The sequence below is a fragment of the Ambystoma mexicanum genome, chromosome 8, assembly GCF_040938575.1.
Source record: "Ambystoma mexicanum isolate Mex_15411 chromosome 8, UKY_AmexF1_1, whole genome shotgun sequence".
NCBI classification, from domain to species: domain Eukaryota; kingdom Metazoa; phylum Chordata; class Amphibia; order Caudata; family Ambystomatidae; genus Ambystoma; species Ambystoma mexicanum.
Genome location: NC_090929.1, coordinates 504,650,157 through 504,676,049, shown reverse-complemented (window position 1 = coordinate 504,676,049; position 25,893 = coordinate 504,650,157). Strand labels below are relative to the sequence as shown.

The following is a 25,893-nucleotide window of genomic DNA, read 5'->3' as shown; positions in this document are numbered from 1 at the left end:
GTACATGGTTGATTGGGAGTAGGTTTCATTGCAACGTGTTGTAGCCATAGAGCTGGGGCATTCAGATAGGGATTATGAGCAGTCATGTTGGCAAAGGTTTTTAGATCATGCGCGCAAGGCGAGCATAACATGTGGGGTGTCCAGATCAGAGCCAAAAGAGAGAGCAGGACGTAAATATCTTATGTGAATTTTGGGTAGAGAGATGAACTGCAGACAGGTGCAGAGTAGGCTGAGCAGGAGGCAAGATAGATCTAGAGTCCACAGCATTTTAACTGCCTGCGCAAGGTTTACTAGATGGCATATAGAAATTTTGGTAAACTAGGGTTAAATGAAGCAATTCACTAGAATTAGATAACATTAGCTTAATGCTTAGTGGAAACCCTAAGACTAGTGCAAGCTGTAATATGGAATAATAGTGTCAATGGCAGAATTCAATCATAATATCAACACAGCAATGTCAACTCAGTACGGTCATGAGCAAGTCAAAATCCCAATAGTAGATCAGTACCAACACAACGTGGTACCCAGTGTAGGAATTCAAGAAACATAGAATTAGACACACAAAATCAATCACAGGGAATAAATCACAGGCAGTGAGATGTTCACGTGGAATACAGGCTAAGATAAGTAATAGTAATGTCAAATAGCACATAATGGGGGGGCGCGCACCTTAGTTCTTAGAAGCAGAAGTTTAATGAGTATTATAAGCATGCATAAATGCAATGACCACAATCCAGGTGATTTCTCTATGAGCAGCACGTTAGGCATTACGTTAAGTGGCAACACGAAAAAATGACACAAGTGGTGTTAACATAGGGACAGCAGCGTTAATGGCTAAGCGTGTTGTGGGTGTTGGCATAAAAGATACAGAAACCAATTACATAATGCGCAGCGAGTATAGAAGGAGCAATTGTGACGGACCGCAAGATCTGTTATGTGCCATATATGAACAGTGCATAATCAGCACATATGAGCAAATTCTGACAATAATGACAGAGAATCACACACTATAATGGGATGCTACGGGAAGCACCGGCAGTCATTGATGTTTGTAAGTCAGGGCTCACACGACAAGTGATGCACGCAGCAGAGAACAGTTAAAGCGCTATTGATACGAGCAATAGAGTACCTTATTGAAATGGTCTGGCGAGGGTTCCTCAACTGTCAAGTGCCGGGCAGGGTTTCTCATCGGTAATTATTAATTTAAGTAAGGTTTCTGTAACATAAAACTCATTCTAATCCCATTAAGAATATCACATACAACCTTAGCATTTCCCTAAATATTCTACAAGTACCTATCAATTACCAATACATTAATACAAACCCTGTAATAATCCATATTAAGACCACTATGCTACCATTCTTACCCTACTACCGTCCTACGTCCCACCATGCCATACCAAATTCTGATCGAGTCAGCACAAACCTACATACAAGCATCCTCAACCATAACATACAATAATGCAGATCTTGAACCTAAGTCTACAATAATAGCCTCTGAGGTTCATCCCTCTAGAAGAGATGGCTCTCACCAAGAGCAGACGAAGGGGACATGCTCATCTGTCAAAGGAACAACACCATAATGGATTCTCTAGTGCAAACTCTATATCCAGATCACCTGAAAGCTGTAGGTAGGTGTAAATGTCCCCGAGTTCAGATATGATGGATGCACCACTGACAGAGGAGTATGATATTCGTTCAACAACCCCTCTTCACATTGTCATCAGCAACTCTAGGCAGTTAGGAGGCACACAAGTAGTACTCTGAGACACAACAATGCATCTCAACCCCAGAATGAGAGCCAAATGTTGATCAGTTTCAGTGCAGTGTTGCAAGTGTGCCAACATCTGATTATGGCATAACAGACTTAAAAGCCTGCAATACAACTGAGGTAGCTGGTTATACAGGATCTATCGGCTGGCAAGACTGCAATATATGCATAAAATACCTAGCTCCCAAAACTCATTGCTGAATATTTCAACCCCCTAGAATCACAACACACTCAAACTCTGCCAATAACCAACCGGGCTGAAACCTAACATTAGCACCCTACATGCAGGTCCACATGAGGTGATCACCAGGATGGAGGATTGCTTCCAGGACTACCACCCTGTGCCCATGTAGTCATCATCATGAAGGCGTCAGACCCCAATTAACGATGCAGGGCCTGGAAGGAATGTTGAAAGAACAGGAAGTACAGTTGCAACAGTTGCAAATAAGTATGCATGGCATAAACAAAACCACTTTTCTAAGCCCTAAAACGTCATGTAGTGACTTCCTAAAGTTCTTCAAATTTAATAATTTCTCAGATTCACTTCCAAAAAACTTCAGATTGAGTTTATGCCTTGTTAACTTAGTCGAGACTCAGGTTGTTGTAAATAGCTGGAAGGGAATTTTTGGAGAACAATACGCATGCAGACATGTTAGTAGTGATTTAGAAAGTCATCTTCATCTACTCTGCGCAGCTCTAAGTTGAAGTGGGTTCATGATATTTACCCAGTTCTCTTATTTAAATATGTTTCATGTTGTTACTAGAACAGACTCATGCAGATTTTACATGGGTAGGGCGCCCACGCAAAGAAACAAGTAGTGATTGTTGACCCCTTGGTCTGCCATATAATAAACCCACTTTTTAACAACCCTACATTCGAACCCCTTTTCCTGACAATAATCTACAACATCTTTATCCCTTTTTTGTAGAACACCACAATTCCCATAATCCCATTCCTGTATTGAAAAACACAAGGACTGGGACGAAGAAGAGGCAGGTGTCAGTCATGTGGATTGCTCATAGGAATCTATGGACAATGGATTTGTGTGGGCAGTCTCCATGTTGTCCCGATAATATGGTCAGGCAGAGTCAGACAGATGGGACAACGACTCATACATGACTCCAATCAACTCTAGCTGGGAGTATAAAAGCAGCGGCCAGGAACAGCATTTTGAGTGAGCTGGGGATGCTGAAGGGTGACGAGACACCAGAGGGAGGCCATTGTTGCCAGAGAAAACCTGGAAGGCCTGGATGAGAATAAACTGCGTAGACACTGGACTGGTGAGCAGATTGGAGGCTGCAGTGTGGAATGGAAGCTGTGCCTCCAGGAAGCCAAGGGCAACTGGGGTCAGCTGGTGGCACCCGCATCAGAGCTCCTCCCCTGGGCCAAACCAGAGAGCTCAGGCCTTTGAGGGGCAGGTGGCAGGACCCTGACTTCAAGCAGAAGATCCCCTTTTTGCTCCTGATGCTCCCAAACTGTGAGAATGCTGTTTTGGGGAGCTGAGGAAGTGTGGGCACAATATTCAGAAATGCATTATGGGACTTGGACTCCAAAATTTTAGCCTTTGAAAACTCAACTGGGGGGGGAAGACCCGTGTGTGAACATTGAGGAGAGAGAACCCTAAGAACTTTTGGGGAGCAAGACAAGGCACATGAGGAAGCAGCAGTTCCAAGATGTCAGTTTAATACAAGGAGAACCGCCGGCAAGACCGAAGAGGATTGCAAAGAGGTAAAATGCCCTTGACCTTGTCACCGATAGACTGTTACTTTCAAGAACCTTTGAGGATAGGAAACGTAAGACCAGGAATCGAGGCTGAAGAATCCTGCATTGTGTGTCAGAGGTACCCAGGCTCACCTGCATCGATAGGCGAGGTTAGGAGAAACGTTTGCCGCCATGGTGCTGTCATTGGCTCCTACAACAAAGCAGTGCCAGTAAAGTCAGCACAGCCGATGAGTTGGGGAGACTGATACCAACCCGGTCTGTGTTGAAGCCAAGGTTGCAAGCAGCAACATTGTATGGTGAAAACTGAAGAGAACAGCGTTTGTAGTGTATGTGGCAAGCGACGCAAGCACAATTAAATTGGCAGATGAGTGATTCAACTTTGAAGCCAAGATGCAATACCGTAGACAAAGTGGTCCGGCACCATGTGGGTGCTGATTTGAAAGTCTCTGTTAGATATCCAGCTGAAAGGTTACAGATTTGACAAAGAATTGTGAAATCAAAGTAGTCCTGCAACCGGTCAAGAAAACCCTGTGCACATTCGAAAGTCTTCGATAGTTGATGAAATCTTAAAGGAAGTTGGTCCGAGCCCGGCAGAGGGAGATCAGCTAAAAGCTTTTTGGGTAAAGCAAGTTTGTGTAAAGTTATAAACATTATGTTAAAAGGAATCTGAGCCTGTCTAATGGGGTTCCGAGATCTGAGCCCGACTGAGGGGGATCTGGCGTGAACCGCGAGTCAACCGAGAAAGAATACTTTACAAGAAATCAAATGCATTAATAATGTACAAACATTGCAGTGAAAGGATCTGAGCCTGGCTGAGGGGATCCAAGGTGAATGACAAACCGCTTGAGAAGTTGAGTACTTGTGATAAGGAAAATAACGTATTGTTTGTCTGTTGCATCAGGCCCTCTGAATGAAGAGACTTTGAAAGGCAAAGGGACTTGGGCACAGAAGGCCCTGATGCTAATGCTTGAACTGTATCCTCATGCTAGAGAAGCCAGAGACTGTGTTAAGCTCGAGTGTACTGTATTTTCCCGTGTTTAAGACGTGGGAAAGGGAGGCCAACGGCCTGAACATCCTGACATACCATTTTGTGAACACTTTTTTCTTTTTCATAACATTGTTTCCCACACTATTTGTATTTAGAGGTAGGGATTGGTAATAGGTTTAGTAGTATAGGCCCTTTTATTTTGACAAGACACTACTAGGATTGAGTTTTTATTATTTGATGGTCGTAGCTTGCTCCCATCTTTAGTTTTAGGATTAGATAGACGTTTTTCACACCCTTTGGAAAGTTCATTGAACACCTTTGAACTGTGATCACTTGTGTCTGTCGTTTTACTGTTGATACCATGGTTTCCTTAAAGACCCAAACTTAGAAATGGAAAGCCTCAGAGGAAATCTTCCTCGTTACTGTTTGAGACGGAAAACCACTGACCACCAGAGAAGGGACTGGGACCCAAACTTAGAGATGGAATGCATCAGGGGAAATCATCCTCGTTACAGTGGGAGAAGGAAAACCTCTGACCATCACAGAGAGTCTGGCACCCTAACAAGATGTGGGACTTTGTTGAGAACCAGTCAAAGTGTGAGTGAAGTTGAAAGCATTGAGAAAGAAATATATCAAGTCATACCAGGAGAAGGGGGTCATTCTCCTGGTACCACATCAGGAGCTCTGATAAAGACGCCAGGGGAAAGGAGTCATTCCTCCTGTCCTTGTGTTGAACTGTGCCAATGTATACCAATGGAAGGGAGGAAGAGAGAAGGAGAAATTACTTATCGTTAATCTTCTTTCTATGGATTCTTCTCCTGCAGATTCCTTATCACCCTCCTATCTGGCCCACTATGAAAGTGGTCTACATTCTATATTTGGTTGTCCTTCTCTAATGGGACGAGGTTATGATGATTAGGTGTTAGGCACAGTTTGATGCCTTGCTGTAGTAGTACTGTCAGCCAGTGACTTACAGTACAGTTATGTTCTTCATACACACAAAACAATGTTTTTTGGCTGTTTTCAAGCCAAATCCTATGGATTCTTGCTCCATGGCTGCTGGGTACAGGGACGTTGTGACATAGTATATATGCAGCTGGCATCACTTCCGGAGCAGACGAGGGGCATGGTTGATTCAAGAGGAGTCAATGTCGAGACGTTCAGTGCCCCCTACCGAAAAGGCTTCTCAGCAGCTGACGCTGGAATGGATATCTTATGAGGTATCTGTGGGAGAAGAATCCATAGAAAGAACATTCCACTTAAGCAATTTCTCCTTTTGTGGATTAGATTGTAATACAAATGTATATCATTATTCGAAACAGGGCTATACCAGGCATGTTGAAAGCAAGACTCTTCTGGGTATATATGACTCAAGTTGCAAATAGAAATGGGAACTATTGGCTGTTTCACATTTTCATGCAATACATTACTTTCCTTTCCAGAATTATGGGCGTTTTAAAAACAAATGCATTTATCAGATTTCTATGATTCAATGTACAAGCCTGACTGTTATAGATGACACAAAAATAACATTTCAGAAATATGTTATATAGTTTAAAAGATTGATGGATCAGAATCATTTGATTTAATCTAGTTGATCCATAAGTGAAGATACGATCTGTGGCGTTTTGTTGTGGTGATGTTAATAATATGCCATCTCCAAATGTTTTTTCTAGGTTCGAGCCCCCAGGACAGTTGTGCCCAGGAATGTCCTGTGAAATGGCAGTGACTTTTAAACCCATGGTAGGTGACACATGCAAGAAACACTTGAGCAATCTTATCATGTATTCATGTATTTTCTGTATTTCATGAGGAGGAAACCCACTTGGGTATCCAGAGCATCATGCTATGGATCGTTAAACGTGTAGTGTTCCCAAAAAAGGTACAGTTTTCGCAGTTTCGCAATTAAACAATGCGGCTGTGAGCAACAAAAGAGTAGTTTCATGACAACAGAACTTTATTGTTATGAAATGTGCCTCTGGGTTTCAGAGTGCCGAACACACATTGAATTGACAGACAAGGGTTATGACAAAAGTGTTTTATGTGTCGATTATCGTATACTGTTCTTTCATCAACCAACCTTTTTTCAATTATTTTTTAATAAACTTATTTTTTGAAAAAACGCATAAAAATATAGGGGTAGAGTGCATGCAAACTGTAGGAGTGGTCAGGAATACATTAAAAAACAATAGGGGAGGGGGTTTGGGAGGGAACACCCGCCCAAAATAAAATAAAATTTGATGAGTTTTCCCGCAAAAAGGTTTAAAAAACCCATTGAAAAAACATCAGTTGATGAAAGAACATAGAAACGTGGATTATTTGTTCAATCAGGCATGTGTGATGAATCCTGCAGAGTCATTGCTAAATCTCAGCCTAAAGTCTTCTCCCATGTGGCCAGGGGAAGGCAGCCGCTAACTGATCCTAACCCTGTGGGTGGTGACATGAGGGAGGATCACTTGGGAGGAGACGGCTGTCAGGGGGAAGCGGTGACTCCGCTAGGAGGGACACAGTATTCATCCTCTTCTGAAGATGAGATTCCCTGGTACCAAAATATCTAATGGCATGCTGTCATTGTAAGGCTCCCTCTTCTAGAACTACCCAAAGCACAAAATATGAAACCTCTATTAACCGGCATAAAGGTGGTTCATTGGGGGTTCAAGAAGTTAATATCACAACTTCTAATTGTTATGATTCTGCCTTATATAGTGGTCCAAACCACAAGGGTAAAACATCAACTCTTTTAATGAGCTCCACTAAACTTAACTCTCCGTTAACAAATCGATTTCAATTAACTAATTATAAAAAGAACAAAAACATTTTGGACTTAAAGTCTCATAATGCATGAGGTACTGGGACGAGAAGAGGGCTTCAAAGGCGATGAAGCATAATGAGCCTTCTAGTTGTGACAGAAAGCACCTGAGTGGGAACCTTAAATGTATACATGAGTTTCAGGTGCTGGTAGAGGAGAAGCTGATTATGCAGTAGTGGCAGCAGCAGGACTACATGTGGGAGCTGTGGAAGCAGATCAAGCTTGGCCATGCAGAGAATGCTCAGCGGGAAGCGACTCTGAAGAAATCTACGCCATGTGGGAGACAAGCTCCTAACACGCCGTGAAGTGCTCAGATCACACTGAGCTATCAGAGCTCCTTTGAAGGAATGTGTGTACTACAGCAGTCAGACTGAAGCCGACAGGAGCTTATAAGGATCCAAAGAGCTCTGCAACAGCACCCACGAGTCAGAAGGAGACGCCAAGGCATACCGGTGAGTTAGCCTGAAGCAGGTGACCCTGGGGCACTCTGAAAGAGGCAGCTAGGTGAATTTAATGATTTTGAATACCGTACACATGTAATAAGGCATATTTGGCACAACTCTCCTAACGAGGGATTCCAATTAGGTGGCAATTGTAACCTGCATTGCCAAAGTCGCAGAAGAGTGATACCACGGCAAATGGGCGTAACTTTCCTAACAAGGGACACTAGTTGGGAGACCATTGTAACCTACATTGCCAGTGTAAAGGCTGGAGGGGGTATCTGTACTCCTGCCCTCTATATAGTTGAAGCACAGAGCACCCCAACCAAGATTCTCTATTTGGTAATGTTGGATGAGCAATCAAGGCTTAAGCTCTCAGGAGGGGATGCAGGCTGGTTTTTAAGTACAGTGTAGTCCCCAAGCCCTCACAAAGGAATGTCCACACACTATGATAGTGATAACATAGTTCTTCATATAAATAAGGTTCAAAATGTATACATACACAATAACACACTTTGTGCTCAGGCAATACTATAATGATAAATATGTACAATGTCTATGTGGTACCACAGTTGACTCCATTAAAATGCGCCAACTGCTGACATTCTCAATGGCATACAAATGAAATAGTAAGGTGAATCAACAATAGACATAAGAGGGAAGACAAGTTGGGTTAAACAAATTGCAGAATACTGGGTCCCTACCACTAGACAAAGTTCTGTGTGAGGATCCCCCCACCGGGGAAACCTGTAAATAAAGTGTATCAATAAACCCAGTCCATATATTGTTTGAAATAGTCTTGGTTGCTTCTAAAAAGGTTCTACTACCCCAATGTACCTGGTTTAGCAGAGTTCTTAGACGGATCCTTGTTGAGTGAACTCCCTTTAAGGCAGGAGCCACGGATCGTCAAGATTCCTCGAGAAAAAGGTGAACAATGTCTTTGAGGCAACAGCTTCGGTCCTTGCGGTGCTAGACGACGATGGGTCGTGGACTGCCTGCAAAGATGGCGCATGTGGTGCACCTCGATGACGAGTTTGTTGCCGCAAAGAGTCAATGAAGAACGTAGGCCCAGCAAGGGCATCGGGCCATCAGCGTTTGGCGTCGGGGAACAGGACTGGACCACGGCCGGCTTCCAGATCTTTGTTGGCGTCTTTGTGGACTTCGGGTGGTGGGAAACCCACCGGCGAATTCTCCTTGGTTTGTCAGAGACCTTGATTTTCTCTGGCGGGACAAAGCGGTCGACGGTGATGAGCAAGGGAGCCCTTGATTTCAAAGTGTCTTAGGCAATCGAGCATTGCGGCTCTGGTCGGCGATATTACAGCGGTCCTCTGAACCTCGTCAACGGTGGCGGTCGTCGATGGTCTCAACGTCCTGGTGCTTTACTTCAGATTCCTTGGCGGTCCCCGTCTTCCGGGTCGACAACCTTTCGAGGACTGACGTCCAGGGAGCCTTGGTGAAGGTTAGCTGGTGCACAATGTTCCTTCGTAGCTCAGGAAGAGGTCTCCTAGCCAAGTCTTGTCTTGTATCAGTTCTTGGAGACATGACAGATTTTGAATTGCGTCGAAGGAAAGCAGCAGGAAAGTCTTCTTTTTCCAGCTGGGCTCAAGGTTAAGCATCAATTTTCGACTTCAACTTCTGAATGATTCTAGTCAGATAGAGGTCTCCAGATATACTGTTCTGTCTTTCATTCCCACTGCTAAGCAAGGCTTAGGCAGCCAATCGCTCAGAAGGGCATTCAGCAGACATGCAGCTAATTATGCTTGCAGTGTATTCAGGTAATTCTTCTCCATCCAGACACTCGCAGCAAGGAATGTGGATTGGAACAAGCACCCAGCAATTCAGCACTCCACACTGTATTCATACCAGTTTCGGGCAAGGCTGTCTCAGTCATTGTGTCACACACCAGAAACCAGGCACCCATAACATGAAATGTATATTGGTCACACACTCCATTCACTCAGGTCCCACCCCAAGAGTGTACCCATAACATACAGTCAATGGGAAGACGCCAGCCAGTCTGGCCTGGACTTCCCCACAATACCATATTTGGAACTTCAGCCCAACAGCCAGTCGGGGGAAGGGACAGAGTCATGGCTTTGCAGGACTTTGGCAAAACAAGGTGACAGGCAATAGAAAGCAAGAGGCCACAGGGGCCATCTTGTCTCCTATCAGGAATCAACTGATTCCAGTGGCAGGAGCTGGGTATCCCAAAATGGAGGATACTCAGAGCACCTGTCAAATTCAGCATGGAGCTGTCACCAGCCAATACCCTGCTCCGTGGGCAACGCACAGGTGCTGAAAAACATACACTAGGGGACAGGGTTGTTCCCCCACCCATGTGTGCCATAAGGGTATCCAAGTGTCTGTTCACCAAACCAAAAAGAAGGGCTCCACTGCCAGGAGTCCCACATGGACTCCTATGCAGAAAATAACAAAACACGCATGATAAAAGGAGTACATGACAAGGACATGGTGGCCCTGTCCCTCCAATGCATTTCCGGCATCACAGCCAGCAGCCAAGAGGTTGCAGAAACATAACAAAAAGCTGAATGAGAAAGTCCCTCCTTGTATGGGAGTTCAAGGGGGAGAGAACTGTAACCTGCATTGCCTACAGCCAAAAAGCAATAAAATAATATTACAGAGGCATCAAGGAAGCAACTTCCCTTTTATGGAATACCAATTTGGGAAGAGCTACACCCCACCTTGTTAAAAGTTAAGAGACTATAAAGAGAAGCAGTTGTTGTTCAAACCTCCTTGCTCAAAATCCAAGTGTTGTCATGGCCATTGGCCCGGAACCACAGACCCGGCACCATCAGGGGACGAGAGCAAGGGGTAACAGCACCTTTTATTGTCCCTTGTGGACAAAACAACAGAGGGCCCAGCTGGTCTCAGTCCTGGCGCCTTTGGCACCAGGCTCTTTAATAAGTGTGCACTAGCACACTTTTATTTGATGCAAGGTACTTCTTTTTTCCAACAGGGGCATCCACGTTCATTTGTTTGAGCGCGGCTTATCGGGAGGGTTGGATTGCACGTACAGCATCCTTCATGAGTGGCAAGCTGGGGCCGGTGAGCCAAGACTAATGGGCGTGACCAGGGCTAGACTATATAAGCCTGCCCAGCCTGCATGCAAGCGCTTCGCGTTACTCTGCTGATGGCAGTGTAACGCTCACCGCCGCCTGAGCGCATCTTACCTTGTTTCCAGCTACCAGCCTGAGCGCATCTTACCTTGTTTCCAGCTACCAGCCACAGCACTTACATCAGAATCTGTTTTCGGCAAGCATCATCGTTGACTCTGGCATTCATCATCCATCTCCAGACCTCCGGAAAGCAGCGCCCCAGGCCGACATTGTGACACTACGATCAACATCACAATATTTTAAAGCCATAAAACACTTACCTTCAGGAGTGGTTAAGGCACAGCTGGTCTGGGCTGCCACGCACAATGGGCCAGTGAAGGAACTTGGTCCATCAAAAAGTGCTCCTGCAGTGAGAAGCAGGACGGAGAGCTTGTCATCATTAATCAACAGGTGAGAATATATGGGTCAGCGCTTGCTCACCACATTTTGGGAAGAAGGGTTTGAGAGAGACAGCAGTCACATAGCAGTATTCTCACAATCTCTCGTGTCCACGCAGGAGCAGTTTCAACAATTGTCGCAGCCCACAGCATATGAGCAGGGGAAGAAGCCTGACAAGGGGGATCACTTCCAGGGAGGGCTGCAACCATGCCCCTACGTCCCCGCAGAGACCAGGTGAGCGTAACAAGTGTGGAGAGTTTTGGAACAAACATTACCACAGAGTACAATTGTAATAGTAGGAGTTTTATCCTGGCAGGCGAGTGAACCAGGAAAAGGACCAATAGTAGTTATTCCTGGCAGGCGAGTATACCAGGAAAGAAGAAGATGATTTAAAGTACTGTGGTTGTTGTAAAAAGGTGTGTTTTAAAATAAGTGTTGGCTCTTATCACCTTGTCTTGATCAACTATTGCAGAAATATGATTATTGAGCTATCCTGACTGAAGTGTTTCTTTTGAAGGAGTATGATGTGCTAACAATTGCTTGGTCTTTGAGAAAAGAACAGTTATCATGAATTGTGAACTTGTGTTTTGAGGAAAATACTTTTGTTTTGCCAAGCAAGAGACTGTGGATTCATGAATAAACCGCAGTAAGAGAAATATTCACTTTGCTAATTGAAAGGATATATTGAATGGTAAAAACCTTTTGTGCTTCTTTGAATGGAACATTGTTATTGCACAGAACTTTCTTGAATGTGAACTGCATTGATCCAGCGGAAGGGAGTCCAACCCTGGTCACAAGGAGAACTTTCTAAAGCTTTTGAGTTTGAATTTTTCTTTAGTCTTACATTGTTAGTTGGGGACATCCTTATTGGGCTAGACAAGAATAGGCATTTGTCTCACCCCTTTTTATTTAATAATGTGGCATCCTGTGCAAAAACGTTATCTTTGTGCCCGTCTCGCATTTCTGACTCCTCACACATGCTGGTGGGGCATTCACAGATTTACATTCAATACACATTCCGATTTCCAATGAGTTTCAATATCAAAATTGTTTTAAAATACAATTAAATGTGAGAATCTTGGAAATGGACAGAACAGGGTCACATATTTTATCAGGATGATTCAACAAATCAGTCTAAAGTCTATAGCTGTTGATCCCACACACCATCCCTCTTGCCTGACACTCCACAACTCACCTTTTGTTGTTCTTTTCTTTGATGCTATCCAGGGGACTGACATCAAGATCAGAATTGTGCACCATTGAGATAGGAAAGTTACATGAAACAGATAATTGGTATACATATGTTAAAAAAGGAACTTTGACATAAATGAGAGAATTTATTAATATTGGACAAGAAAACTAAACAAACAGTGCAATGGGGATAAAAATATATTACACAATTCTGATTCTAAGTTTTGTTGACTGACGTTTGCAACCACAGATTACTTAACAAGTCAATATGATAACAGAACATGATTGTATAAGGTATTTTACTGCCTTATAGGATAATGATGAATGGAAAGATGTTGAAAATCCAAATAAGCATTTACTACCTTTAGCATATCATAGAAATAGTTATGATAAGGTTAAAATCGGGGGTTTACGGATATACAGAATTCAACAATCAAATAAAGCTGATTCTCAAGAAATCATGTATTTAAATTATTTTTTAAAAATGAAATCTTTAACATTTTCGGATCCAGATGGACTCTGTAATAACACCTTAAAATGATGGTAATCAATTTGAACTCAAAGACACCAAGAGAATATGCATACCTTATGTTTTCAACCCACATGGATAACATTATACATTGTTCCAATTTTTAAAAAGGGTTCTCATAATTCGCCAGAGAATTATAGACCCATAGCACTGTTGGTTGAAACTAGCAAATATTTTGCTTGATTCTACAACAGAACTGGGTATAGATAACTAATATAATTCTCCAACATTGGATCTTTCATGGATTCACATTCTTTGAATATTCCTCGCAGCGTTTACAGCTCACTTCAGTAGCCTATCGATGTCCTTTTGGGTGCAGTCTGCCCCAGCCAATGGGACGTCGAGTATCTAACCTCACCCAGGAGGCCATCTTCAGATTCTAACCGCACATCATGCTGTGGAGTCACACAAGCCTTTTTCTCCAAAGAAACAAGGCCAGAAACCTGACTTCAAAAACACTTCAAATTTGTGGGAAAACTTCAACAGCTGTACCGATAAGTGCCTTATCTTTACAAAAATGGAAGAAAAACAGAAAACCTTTTTCAAGGCATGCCCATCTTGTGGCATTACAAATGTGTATGAGGGAGACAGGCATTCTGAATGTATAGATTGTTTCTATCCCAATCCCATTCAGGAAGACTGTGAACTTTGTGCCACCTTTAGCACAAAAACTCGCAAGGACAGGAAAAGGAGACTGGTCCTATGGCTAAATGAAGGAAGAAACCCACCTTCAGAGGCAGAGTCCTGCAGAAGTCTGGTGGATAACAGAGCAGACAAGCCCAGAACTCACAAAAGGGCTAGGTCGGAAGAATGATTGTCATCTTCTTCTTTTAAAAGAAAAAAGGAGGGGAAATTGGGAAAATCCATCTGCCCATCGCCGACGAGGGAACCTGCATGGGTTAAAACCATGTTGGAACCCGCATCAGGTGCTCTGACGACCCCCACAGATGTCTCCACTATGCTCCAAAAATCATCGTCAGCGACATCTTCATTGTCGACAACGACTACGTCCACGGAAAAACTGGCCACTTCCAAGACTTTGTCGACGACCTACACGTCGACGGAAAAACAAGGTATGGGTTAGACTGCGCTGACGGCAGCGTCTGGGATGTGCCCGTCATGACCATATACATGAAGACTTTGCCGACGACACGCCCGTCGGCGACGGTACTGTCCACAAAGAACCCTATGACGATGCTGACAAACATTTACGGTACACGGCAATTCTCCAACTTCATTATAATCTGCAGTAGCAGTGACACCATCGAAGGCCGGGGCAGCAAAAAAAGTTGTAAGCGCGTCCTTGTCCTAGGACATGCAAAAAGTCCCAAAAACCAGCAAGACTGGAGAGAAATTGGAAAGATCACGGCCAAAAAACAAATCTAGTGACAAGCAGCCACAAAATCCAGATAGGAAGGGGCAAAAGATTGTGGGAGACTGTAACAACGGAACAAGTTCCAATGGTTTTAAAACTACCTCCCAGGCCCCTGCTGCCACCCATGATCACTGATTACCAGGGCATAATATCATAAAGTGGGGAACTATCACCACCTCAGTCACCCCAAGAGGGCAGCTGACACGCCCATAATATCCCTAAACAGGGAACCATCCCTATCTCCAGTCTCCTCAATTCTACCAGAACAAATATTTGAATGCCATATTGATTCGGAATTTGATCAGGGATACTCACCCCAATTCTCAGACGAGGAACATTATTCACCACGTGAGGCACCCCTGAGACCTCCAACATTACAGACATCAATAGAACGTACGTTACCAATGCCTGTTGGTCTTTCCTAGTTGACAGAACCTCTGCTTATCCCACAGTCTCTGTTATCGCTGCAAGTTTTATCCTCGCTCCATTCTCTGCTCAAGCAATTGAATAGTAGACTACCAGCTGGCCAAGCTCAGGTACAGGTGCCGGAGAAGATACTGGGTCCCTCTGGGATGGCCTCAAAGCCTACCAGAAAGGCACTGCAAGAGGGTGGTCCTACGAACAAGTCACCTACTAGGCGTACAGACGGTCCACCGAAGGAGTCCCCTATCAAACATATGAGGCATCCAAGGCTAAGTGGAGCTAGCAGCCCTTTCAGAACACAAGGTGCTTCTCCAAGGCCAGTAAACTCGCCATATAGCCAAGAAGAGGGAGAACTCCATTCCTCTACCACAGACGACGAAGGTGGTAATAGGGAGACTGATAGTTCTGCCTCCCAATTGGCACAACTGGACAACTGGAAAGACATGGACATGGGCATAAACCAGGACTCCGAAGAATCTTGTCGCCAGTCACCGCCATATAAAATAAGCGCTTTTCATAATACAATCCAAAAGGCATGTGAGGAATTTGGCCTGGTGCCCTCTGAGCACAAAAATGATTGTTTCCTTTGTGACTTAATGCACAAACAGACTTAATACACAAACGCAGAAAGCTGGTAATGGCCATTCCCATTCTGGATCACGTATGGAAGGACGACTACTGCTCATGAGAAGAGACTTCTCGGAGCCAGCATTCAAAGGCTGCTTCGAGAAGAAGTTCAAGGCACCAGAGGTGTCCCCAAAATGCCTAACGTCTCAACCGACCCCCGACTCAGTAGTGTCGGTGGCGGCACGCAGGAGGTCTAATGCACAGGGGCAAAAGAGCGCAGTGCCACCAGGTAACAACAGCAGGAAACGAGACGCATTCGGCTAGAACATTTTGGCTACAGGAGCCACTACAGTAAAGGCAACAACTTCACTGGCAATAATCTCTAGATATGACCAGGAGATGTGGAACCAGATGGCCCCACTATTAGAGCACTTGCCAGAAGATACACGCAAACAAGCACTGGACATTCTACGAGAAGGGGAGGATGCTTTCAATCATGCTCTTAACATTGCTGTTGGCATAGCAGAAACAGGGTTCAAACAGATCAGCAACTGTGTTGTCTTGCAAAGAGCGGTATCGTTAAAATGCACATTTTTCAGAGCAGATGTGCAATCTAAAGTGCAAGTCATGCCTTTCGAGGAAGACCCACTTTTTGGTCCCAAAATTGACAAGGCATTAAAAGCAATTAGATGGATTTACGTGACGATTTCAGCGGCACACACTCAAGCCAATAGACCCTTGCAAGGACCCGTTCAGGCTCATTACACTATAGCTGTGGGGTTGTCAGCGGCACTATGGGCAGGGATTCCCCTGTCGAATATTTGCCAAGCAGCCACCTGGGCAGTGCTGCACACCTTTGTGAAACACTACTGTATGGAGGTAGAAGGAGAGGCAGAAGCGAGAATCGGAAGAGCCGTCCTACAACACGTGTTTCAATAAGGTATGCCCTTCCCCTTTACACCTCCTATAAAAGAATGTTAACTGCTGTGGCACTCTATTTAAAGTATGTGAATCTATGAAAGATCCAATGCTGGAGAAGGAGTATATTGCTTACTTGTAACTCATGTTCTCCAGCATTGGTATCTTTCATGGATTCACATGCGCCCAACTACCACCCCTAAGGGAGCAAGGCTAGAGTGCGCCAGCGCTCATCTCTGTGGAGTTAGAATCTGAAGATTGGACTTCAAGATGGCCGCCGGCACTGAGTAGATGTGCCAACGGCGCTCCTGGCTCTGAACGCAGTATATAGCGATCCCACCACCCTGCACAGGCAGCAGAAGGCATCGGGAGAACGAGGAGAAGGCGTCCAGGGCCCTGGAGCAGCAGTGCTGGCTGAAAGAGGACTGGATGAACCCCCTACAACAATGGAGAAGCGCGGTGGTGCGGAGGGCTCCAAGTGAAGGTGAAACAGAGGTGCGGTGCCGCGAGCAGAGGAGACGGCAGGTCCCGCCACGACCTGGGAGGAGCAGCAGTGGCGGAGAGGTAACCTTTGTAAGGCGACCTACGGCACCGACTGTCAGTGGCCAGCAGCCGACCGCACTCCTGACCAGAAGAAGACAGAGGAGGAAGGCATGGAGCTGCGGCCGGGAGTCCAGTCGAGAGGAGCTGCAGCAGTGAACAGCCCAGCGGGAGCAGGAGGAGACTCCGCCGAGGCATAGTCGACTGAGGAGCGGTGAGGGAGATCAGGCGCAGCCCTGCAACGCGACCAGGGAGAGGAGTTAGGCAGCAGCGAGGGACGCATTAACAGCGGGGAAAAGAGCTGAGCCCCTTCCGCCCCCCCCCCCCAGTCCCGGAGCGCAACTCCATCCCTTAGAAAGGGGCGAGCTGCGTGGGAAAGGATATTCACATATCCCATTTCGAATTGGGGACAGAGGGGGGACTGCGATGGACCCCCTCCATTAAGAACACCATTGTGAGCTGCACAGGGCAGAGAGGGGCACAGCAGACCCCGTTTTAGTGAGGACATCTGCCCCCCCCAGGGAGAGAGGCCCGAGTAACACCGGAACACACGCAAGAGGCCCAAAAGTTGTCCCCAGAAGGCTGAGAGATAAACTGTTGGTCAGCGACAAGCCCCAGCAAGGCAAGGGGAAAGGGCGTTGTGGGCAGGTTCACTGACAGATACACATTAGGCGGTCAGAGAAGAGAAGGAGTTGCATGTCTGCCTAGGTGGCCCGTGCCCCCCTCCAGGCAACTACTGTCTGCAGAGACCGCCGGGAACCACAGTCAAACCAGGGCCAAAAAGGGCAACACCTCCCCCCTTGGGGAAGCCATAGAAGGGCCTCTTAAGTCCAGGGGGAAACTGGACAGTCCAACACACGAACCTAAGGCCCTACTGAACACGGTGGGGGACATGGATTTGGTGGCCCCTATCACAAGGCAGGACTTTCAAGGGGAAATAAGAACCCTCCAAGACTCTCTGGCGAAGACATTCCAGGAGCAGTTTCAGCTGATGGGGTCAGACCACAACACAGCCCTGATGGAGATAAGACAGGAAGTAGGGCAGCTGGGTGAAAGAATGGACATACTGGAAAGGGGCCTACAAGAAATTGATAAGGAGACCTCAGCAAATAGCAATGCTATAGAACGCCTAAATGTTGCAACCCAAAACCTGGAAATACAGATGGAAGATATGGAAAACAGGTCCCAGAGGATCAACATTAGGCTGACACTCCTGCCAGAAACAGTTTCAGACAGAGAGCTGAAGGAGGAGGCCTAGAGAGTCTTTGCAGACCTCCTGGGGGAAGCAGAATCAGGAGCTGTTGAATTGGACCAGATCCACAGAGTAGGGCGGCTGAACAAGGGCCCCAATGCTAGGCCCAGAGATGTCCTCACAGCCTTCACAAGGTTGGTTTGCACAAAAAGAAGCGGTCATCCGAGTAGCTCGCCCGCAGGAGCCGGTCCTGTATAAGGGCCAACAGATCACCCTCTATCAAGATCTAGCTAACAGCACGCTTGTCATGCGACGGCAAATGGCCCAATAACTAAAGCACTGAATGAGCGAGGTATTAGATATAAATGGACTTTCCTGTTTGGCTTATGCTTTAACTGGGCGGGGACACAAAAATGCATAGTCTCTCCCCAGGAGGGAGCAGACATATTGCATCTCGACTTGGAACCTGTCATGTCTTCGGTACGTACCTCCGGCCATGTCCCATCACCCAGCACTCACTCTCCTCCACCTGTCCCCCAGGGCTCAAACAGGCAACCCGGTGTGGCTCGCGCGCTGGCGAAACAATCGCCGCACGCTATTCAGTCGCGCCTGCGGCCGTTTTTCCATTGGCAGTTGCCATGGAGGTTAGGCAGCCGCTCGAACCCTCGTACCGTGTTGGCCCGGTCACGTGACTCGTCCGTACGGTCATGTGCCCCGGGTTCACGGTCACGTGACTCCCATCATCGTCACGTGACCGGGAAGTGAACGTATTTAAACCGGGCAGTACCTGTACTCCACGCTTCACAGCTGATTTCCTCGGAGACCCTGTCTGGTGACGAACTTACTCGTATTTACTTACCCGGCTTCCTGAAACCCTGCTCTTGTTATTTGGACTTCCTACGGATCACGTTTGGCTACGGCGACACCGGCTCCTCTGTTCAAGCACGGCTCTTGACCTCGGACTGCATAATGGACTCCCTCTGGATCTTGCTCTTGGTTATTCCACGGACGGCTCTTCCTGGCTTCGGACCCATCTTTTTGCTCAACGGACTTCTCTTGGATCTCCCAGATCCCCTCGCTGCACGGTGGGTCACGCCTCCCAAGTGGTGGTGGTAATCAGACTGTTGGGACCCCTTATTCCGGTACAAAAGTCTTCAGGTGGAGACTGACGAATCACATCTGGTCCTATCCGGTCCCTTGCCTGAGTGAGTCCTGGAACCATCCTCCCTTTCAGGTTCAACGTCCTTCCTATCAAGTCCCCGGTAAGACCCTGATTGTTCTCTGTTTGATTACTCGTTGTGCCCTGCTTGCTTGGATGGTAATCATTGCCTTCCCTTACAGCTACCTGGGGGTTCCTGGTACTTCAGTTCCGGCTTCGGATCTTCTCCACCTGTGGCCTCAAAGGTTGCACAGGGAGTGATAAGTGATTCTCCCTGTGTGGCACTTGGGGACGGAGGTCTCTTATATCTTCACGACTCTCAACGCAGAACAGACTGTGAAGCCTAGTCGTGTGAGATATGGAGGGTGCCGCTGAAGACCCCCTGGCCGCTGTTATCCAAGCGCTTACGGTACTACGGGCCGACATGGTGGCTGCTAATGTAGCAGTCCATCAGCGTCTCGACCTATTGCAGAGTGCCCAGCATCCCCTGCCCGCAGATCCAGAGCTGGGTGACGCCACTCCAGCTTCTGTACCCGTTGCACACCCACTCCCGGCTCCCTCGGCTCCTGTTCCGGTGGTCTTGCCCTCTCCCTTTCCTTTGGCTGCCCCAGAAAAGTTCCATGGGGACCCGAGGAAGTTTAGAACCTTCCTTAACCAGTGTAAATTGCACTTTCTGTGTCGACCCCTTGCTTTTCCTGACCCCACCACCAAGGCGGCATTCACTCTATCTCACCTAGCCGGCACGGCTGCTGCTTGGGCAAACCCGCTGCTAGAAAACAATCATCCTGCCCTCTATGATTTCGACCAGTTAATAACAGAAATGTCCAGGGTGTTTGACACCAGATACAAAGCGCAATCCCATGATCTAGAGTTACTGGATTTATCGCAGGGTAAGAGCTCCCTCATTGAGTACATCACACGATTCAATCAACTAGCAGCTGAGACCTCGTGGCCCGAAAGCAAAAAATCGGTAGTATTCTACAGAGGGCTAAGCAATCCTATGAAGGACGCTCTGGCCATGGTCCCGTCCCTGCCAGTTCAGTTCCCGGCTCTGGTGGATTTGGCACTCCAAGTGGACGCACGGCGCTCTGAACGCAGGGCTGAGGCCGGATTCTCCCAGTCTGCCGGCTCTGCCGTCTCATCGTCTTACACTGAACCCACCAGTGAGCCTATGCAAATAGGGGGTGTTAGGAGTCCCATCACTTCAAGGGAAAGGGAGCGCAGAAGGGCCGAGAACGCCTGCTTTTACTGTGGATTGGGGGGGCATTTAGTCAGGGAGTGTCCTCGAAAACCCAAAACTAAGAAACCGGATTTTCGTCCAGCTCGATCCTAGATGCGGGGGTAGGATCGAGTTCTCCATGCCCTTCCCCGAGTCACATTCCGTCGTTTGGTCGAATCAGGCCCATCCAGGTAGAAGCTACCATACAACCTGCCCCTGGTATCACACATCCCGTACAGATCACCATAGATTCCGGGGCCTCCGGGAACTATATCGATATCACCCTAGCCCAGACACTGAATCTCCCTTTGATCAACAAACACCGACCTGAACCGGTTCAAGCAGTCGACGGGACTGAGCTTGTTTCTGGTCCCATCAAGCAACAGACAGCTCCCCTCGTCCTGACCATCCAATCAACCCATAGAGAAACCCTCCACTTCGATCTGATATCCATGCCCCAGTTCGGTATTATCATAGGCATACCATGGTTACGAGAGCACAACCCGCATATCGATTGGGGAACAGGTCAGATATATTTCGAATCCGAGCTCTGCCAGAACTTCTGTCTACCTGCAGACACAGAGACTGTCACCCCAGCAGTGGCTCTTGGTGCGGTTGCCCAACTATCAATATTGGGCGATGTTATTCCCCCTGCCTCACACATAGTGGGGTTAGTCACCAATCACATCCCTGTGGTTTATCGGGATTACAGCATGCTATTTGATCAGGGCTCCTCCGAAGTACTCCCTCCTCACCGCCCTTATGATTGCCCGATTGATTTGGTTCCCGGGACTGTAGTACCCTCGGGCCGCATCTATTCTTTATCTATGTCGGAGGATCTGACTCTGAAAGAGTACATCGATAAAGCGCTGCATCTGGGTCACATACGACCGTCTAGATCTTCTGCAGCTAGCCCCATATTTTTCGTGCCAAAAAAAGAGGGCGACCTTCGCCCCTGTGTGGATTACCGTCGGCTCAATGCCATCACTATTAAGAACCGGTACCCGATTCCACTCATCTCTCCTCTTCTAGATCGTTTAACCCATGCCTCCATGTATACCAAGTTGGATTTGCGGGGGGCCTATAATCTCGTCCGCATCCGAAAGGGAGATGAGTGGAAGACCGCCTTCTGTACGCGGTATGGCCTTTACGAGTATACAGTCATGCCCTTCGGCCTATGCAACGCCCCGGCAACCTTTCAACATTTCATGAATGACATCTTCTCGGACATCCTGGACATTTTTGTGGTGGTATATCTTGATGACATACTCATTTATTCTCACACATTGAAGGAACATGTCCAACATGTACGAGAAGTGTTGTCCCGGCTGCTACACCACTCATTGTTTGTGAAACCCGAAAAATGCTTGTTCCATGTAACTAACGTGGAGTTTTTGGGGTTCAATATTACACCTGGTGGTCTAGCCATGAATCATGCCAAAGTACGGGCGGTCCTCGAATGGCCAACACCAAAAACCCTGAAATCCTTGCAGTCCTTCCTGGGTTTCGCCAATTTCTATCGGCGTTTTATTTCTGGGTTTTCTTCTCTTGTGTCTCCTCTCACTTCCCTTACCAGTCCTCTTGTCCCGTTCGAATGGGAGGTGATGCACCAGCAGGCCTTTGACGCGTTGAAAAACGCCTTCACCACTGCCCCTGTGCTCCAGCACCCCGACCCTGACCAGCCGTACGTAGTTGAGGCTGACGCCTCTTCCTTCGCATTGGGGGCTATCCTGTCACAAGCCTGTCCCAATACGGGTCGGCTTCATCCTGTAGCCTTTCATTCACGTAAGTTTAACCCTGCAGAAACCCATTATACCGTAACAGAAAAAGAGCTACTGGCGGTGATGGACGCCTTTCGTACCTGGCGTCATCACTTGTTGGGGGCCAAACATAAGGTCACAGTATACACCGACCACAGAAACTTGCAAGACCTGGCAGCCCTGAAATGCGTAAACAGCAGACAGGTCAGATGGCACCTGTTCTTTGCCGCTTTCGACTTTCAGATTAAACATCGCTCTGGTTCTGAGCATAGTAAGGCAGACGCTTTGTCTCGCTCCCCTGGGGGGGTTTCGTTACCTGTATTTCCTGACACGCTCTTGCCCCGGGGGCATGTTATTTGTACTTGTACTCCTCCTCTACCTCTGCTCGAGGAGATCCGCTCTTGGGTAAAGAAACACCCCGATCATTTGTCAGAATGGGATCCCTCCTTTCATAACGGTCTACCGTATGTACAGGACTGTCTAGTCCTCCCTACCACTGACACCAGAAACCTAGCCCTGGAGTGGTCACATGATGCCCCGGTCAATGGTCACCCAGGCCAGGCCCGCACCTTGGATCTCCTAAAACGCTGGTGTTGGTGGCCCTCCATGAGACGGGACGTGGGCTGTTACGTCGCCTCGTGCTCAGTCTGTGCTCAGGGCAAACATCGTAGGGGTCGTCCGTTGGGACTATTACGCCCATTACCCGTGCCGCCAAAGCCCTGGCACACCCTGAGCATGGACTTCGTGACTGATTTACCCAGGATTCAGGGGTATGACACCGTGTGGGTAGTGGTCGATGTCTTCACCAAAATGGCTCGTTTCGTTCCTTGTCATGGTATCCCTTCTGCCCCTGTCTTGGCCAAACTTTTCTTTGATTCCGTTTTCTGCCTGTACGGCCTTCCTTCTGTCCTGGTGTCCGATCGAGGTTCTCAGTTTACTTCCCGTTTCTGGCGTGCCCTGACCGCTCTGCTAGGTATCGATGCACGGTTCTCCTCCGCTTACCACCCGGAAACCGATGGTCAGACGGAAAGAACTAACCAGTCCATGGAGCAGTATCTGCGTTGTTTGATGCTGCAGCAACAGACAACCTGGTTACAGAACATCCGTTATGCTGAGTTTGCCTACAACAACGCTACACACTCTTCCACGGGCTTCTCTCCGTTCTATGCCATGTATGGTCAGCATCCCCGATTCCTCCCTGTCCCTGACATTTCACCCTCCGAGAACCCTGCCGCCGCAGCCTGCATTCGGGATATGACGTCCCTCCATGCCCAGGTCCTCGTTCATCTGCAGGAGGCGCAGGCTTCCATGAAGGCCTCCTCGGACGCTAGGCGTTCCATGGCACCCTTGTATCCCGTTGGTTCTCGGGTTTGGTTGTCCTCCCGTCATCTCCACTTAAAGGGTTGTCGCAAGCTGTTGCCCCGTTTCGTGGGTCCTTATGTCGTTTCCCGGGTCATCAACCCGGTGGCCTATCGCCTGGTTCTCCCTTCCTCTTGGCGGGTTCATCCTGTGTTCCATACCTCCCTCCTCAAGCCCTGTCCCTCCTCAACCCGTCTTCGCCCCTCTCCTGCCCCTGTTTCCCTGGGGGTGCCTGATGTTTTCGAGGTCTCAGCCATTCTAGGGTCCCGTTTTCTTAGGGGTCGCCTGCAATACCTGGTCGATTGGTTGGGTTATGGTCCGGAGGAGCGTTCCTGGGTCTCTGCCTCGGATGTCCAGGCCCCCCGGCTGGTTGCTCGGTTTCACCGGGAGCATCCTTCGTGCCCACGGGGTCGTGGGCCTTTGGGGGGGGGCTGTGTCATGTCTTCGGTACGTACCTCCGGCCATGTCCCATCACCCAGCACTCACTCTCCTCCACCTGTCCCCCAGGGCTCAAACAGGCAACCCGGTGTGGCTTGCGCGCTGGCGAAACAATCGCCGCACGCTATTCAGTCGCGCCTGCGGCCGTTTTTCCATTGGCAGTTGCCATGGAGGTTAGGCAGCCGCTCGAACCCTCGTACCGTGTTGGCCCGGTCACGTGACTCGTCCGTACGGTCATGTGCCCCGGGTTCACGGTCACGTGACTCCCATCATCGTCACGTGACCGGGAAGTGAACGTATTTAAACCGGGCAGTACCTGTACTCCACGCTTCACAGCTGATTTCCTCGGAGACCCTGTCTGGTGGCGAACTTACTCGTATTTACTTACCCGGCTTCCTGAAACCCTGCTCTTGTTATTTGGACTTCCTACGGATCACGTTTGGCTACGGCGACACCGGCTCCTCTGTTCAAGCACGGCTCTTGACCTCGGACTGCATAACGGACTCCCTCTGGATCTTGCTCTTGGTTATTCCACGGACGGCTCTTCCTGGCTTCAGACCCATCTTTTTGCTCAACGGACTTCTCTTGGATCTCCCAGATCCCCTCGCTGCACGGTGGGTCACGCCTCCCAAGTGGTGGTGGTAATCAGACTGTTGGGACCCCTTATTCCGGTACAAAAGTCTTCAGGTGGAGACTGACGAATCACATCTGGTCCTATCCGGTCCCTTGCCTGAGTGAGTCCTGGAACCATCCTCCCTTTCAGGTTCAACGTCCTTCCTATCAAGTCCCCGGTAAGACCCTGATTGTTCTCTGTTTGATTACTCGTTGTGCCCTGCTTGCTTGGATGGTAATCATTGCCTTCCCTTACAGCTACCTGGGGGTTCCTGGTACTTCAGTTCCGGCTTCGGATCTTCTCCACCTGTGGCCTCAAAGGTTGCACAGGGAGTGATAAGTGATTCTCCCTGTGTGGCACTTGGGGACGGAGGTCTCTTATATCTTCACGACTCTCAACGCAGAACAGAACCGGACCTCCCGGATGAAGGGCCCTCAGGACCAGACAATCAACTGAGACCTAGGCCATGGGAGTGGTCCACTCTGGGCAAAAAAGAAGGAGAACAGGACTGAGAGGACCGCGCAGGAAGGAGGGGGCAGATGTTACGCTCACCTGGTCTGTGCGGTGACGGAGGGGCACGGTTGCAGCCCTCCCTGGAAGTTGATCCCCCTTGTCAGGCTTCTTCCCCTGCTCATATGCTGTGGGCTGCGACAATTGTAGACACTGCTCCTGTGTGGATACGAGAGAACATGAGAATGCTGCTATGTGACTGCTGTCTCTCTCGAACCCTTCTTCCCAAAATGTGGTGAGCATGAGCCAACCCATATAGTCTCACTTGTTGATTAATGATGACAAGCTCTCTGTCTTTCTTCTCACTGCATGGGTGCTTCTTGATGGACCGAGTTCCTTCACTGGGCCATTGTGTGTGGCAGCCCAGACCAGCTGTGGCTTAACCACTTCTGAAGGTAAGTGTCTTATGGCTTTAAAATATTGTGATGTTGATTTCTGATTATTGTCTGTATCTTTTAATGATGTCTTTCCTCCGCTTCGCCCAACAGATGAAATGCGGCCCAGCAGTAGTTGCGGTGCATGGATCGAGGCCAAATGGGAAGAGACGGGAGTCTGCGATGCTCCGACAGAAGGTGAGTGTTGGTTTAAGGTTAATCGTGAGGATTTGTCAAAGCGCGACCTTAAACGTAATGTCTTAGCAAATTCTAATCTTGTCTTTATCTTTTTCTCTTGCAGGAACCGTCTTCCGGTGGATTGCTCTTTGTGTCACAATGTCGGCCTGGAGCGCTGCTTTCCGGAGGTCTGGAGATGGATGATGAATGCCAGAGTCAATGATGATGCTTGCTGAAAACAGATTCCGAGGAAATTGCTGCGGCTGGTAACTGGAAACAAGATAAGAGGCACTCAGGCGGCGG

At 47.9% G+C, this 25,893-nt stretch overlaps 1 protein-coding gene across 3 annotated transcripts in view; it reads left to right on the top strand.

Moving 5' to 3' along the window:
- Positions 1 to 25,893, top strand: part of CFAP74 (cilia and flagella associated protein 74) — a 2,332,202-nt gene that overhangs the window by 1,020,301 nt on the left and 1,286,008 nt on the right. For all 3 annotated transcript variants that reach the window (XM_069610170.1, XM_069610172.1, XM_069610171.1), the window contains exon 16: positions 6,159 to 6,225. In XM_069610170.1, the coding sequence (XP_069466271.1) occupies positions 6,159 to 6,225 (67 nt within the window). The remainder of the gene's footprint in view (positions 1 to 6,158; positions 6,226 to 25,893) is intronic.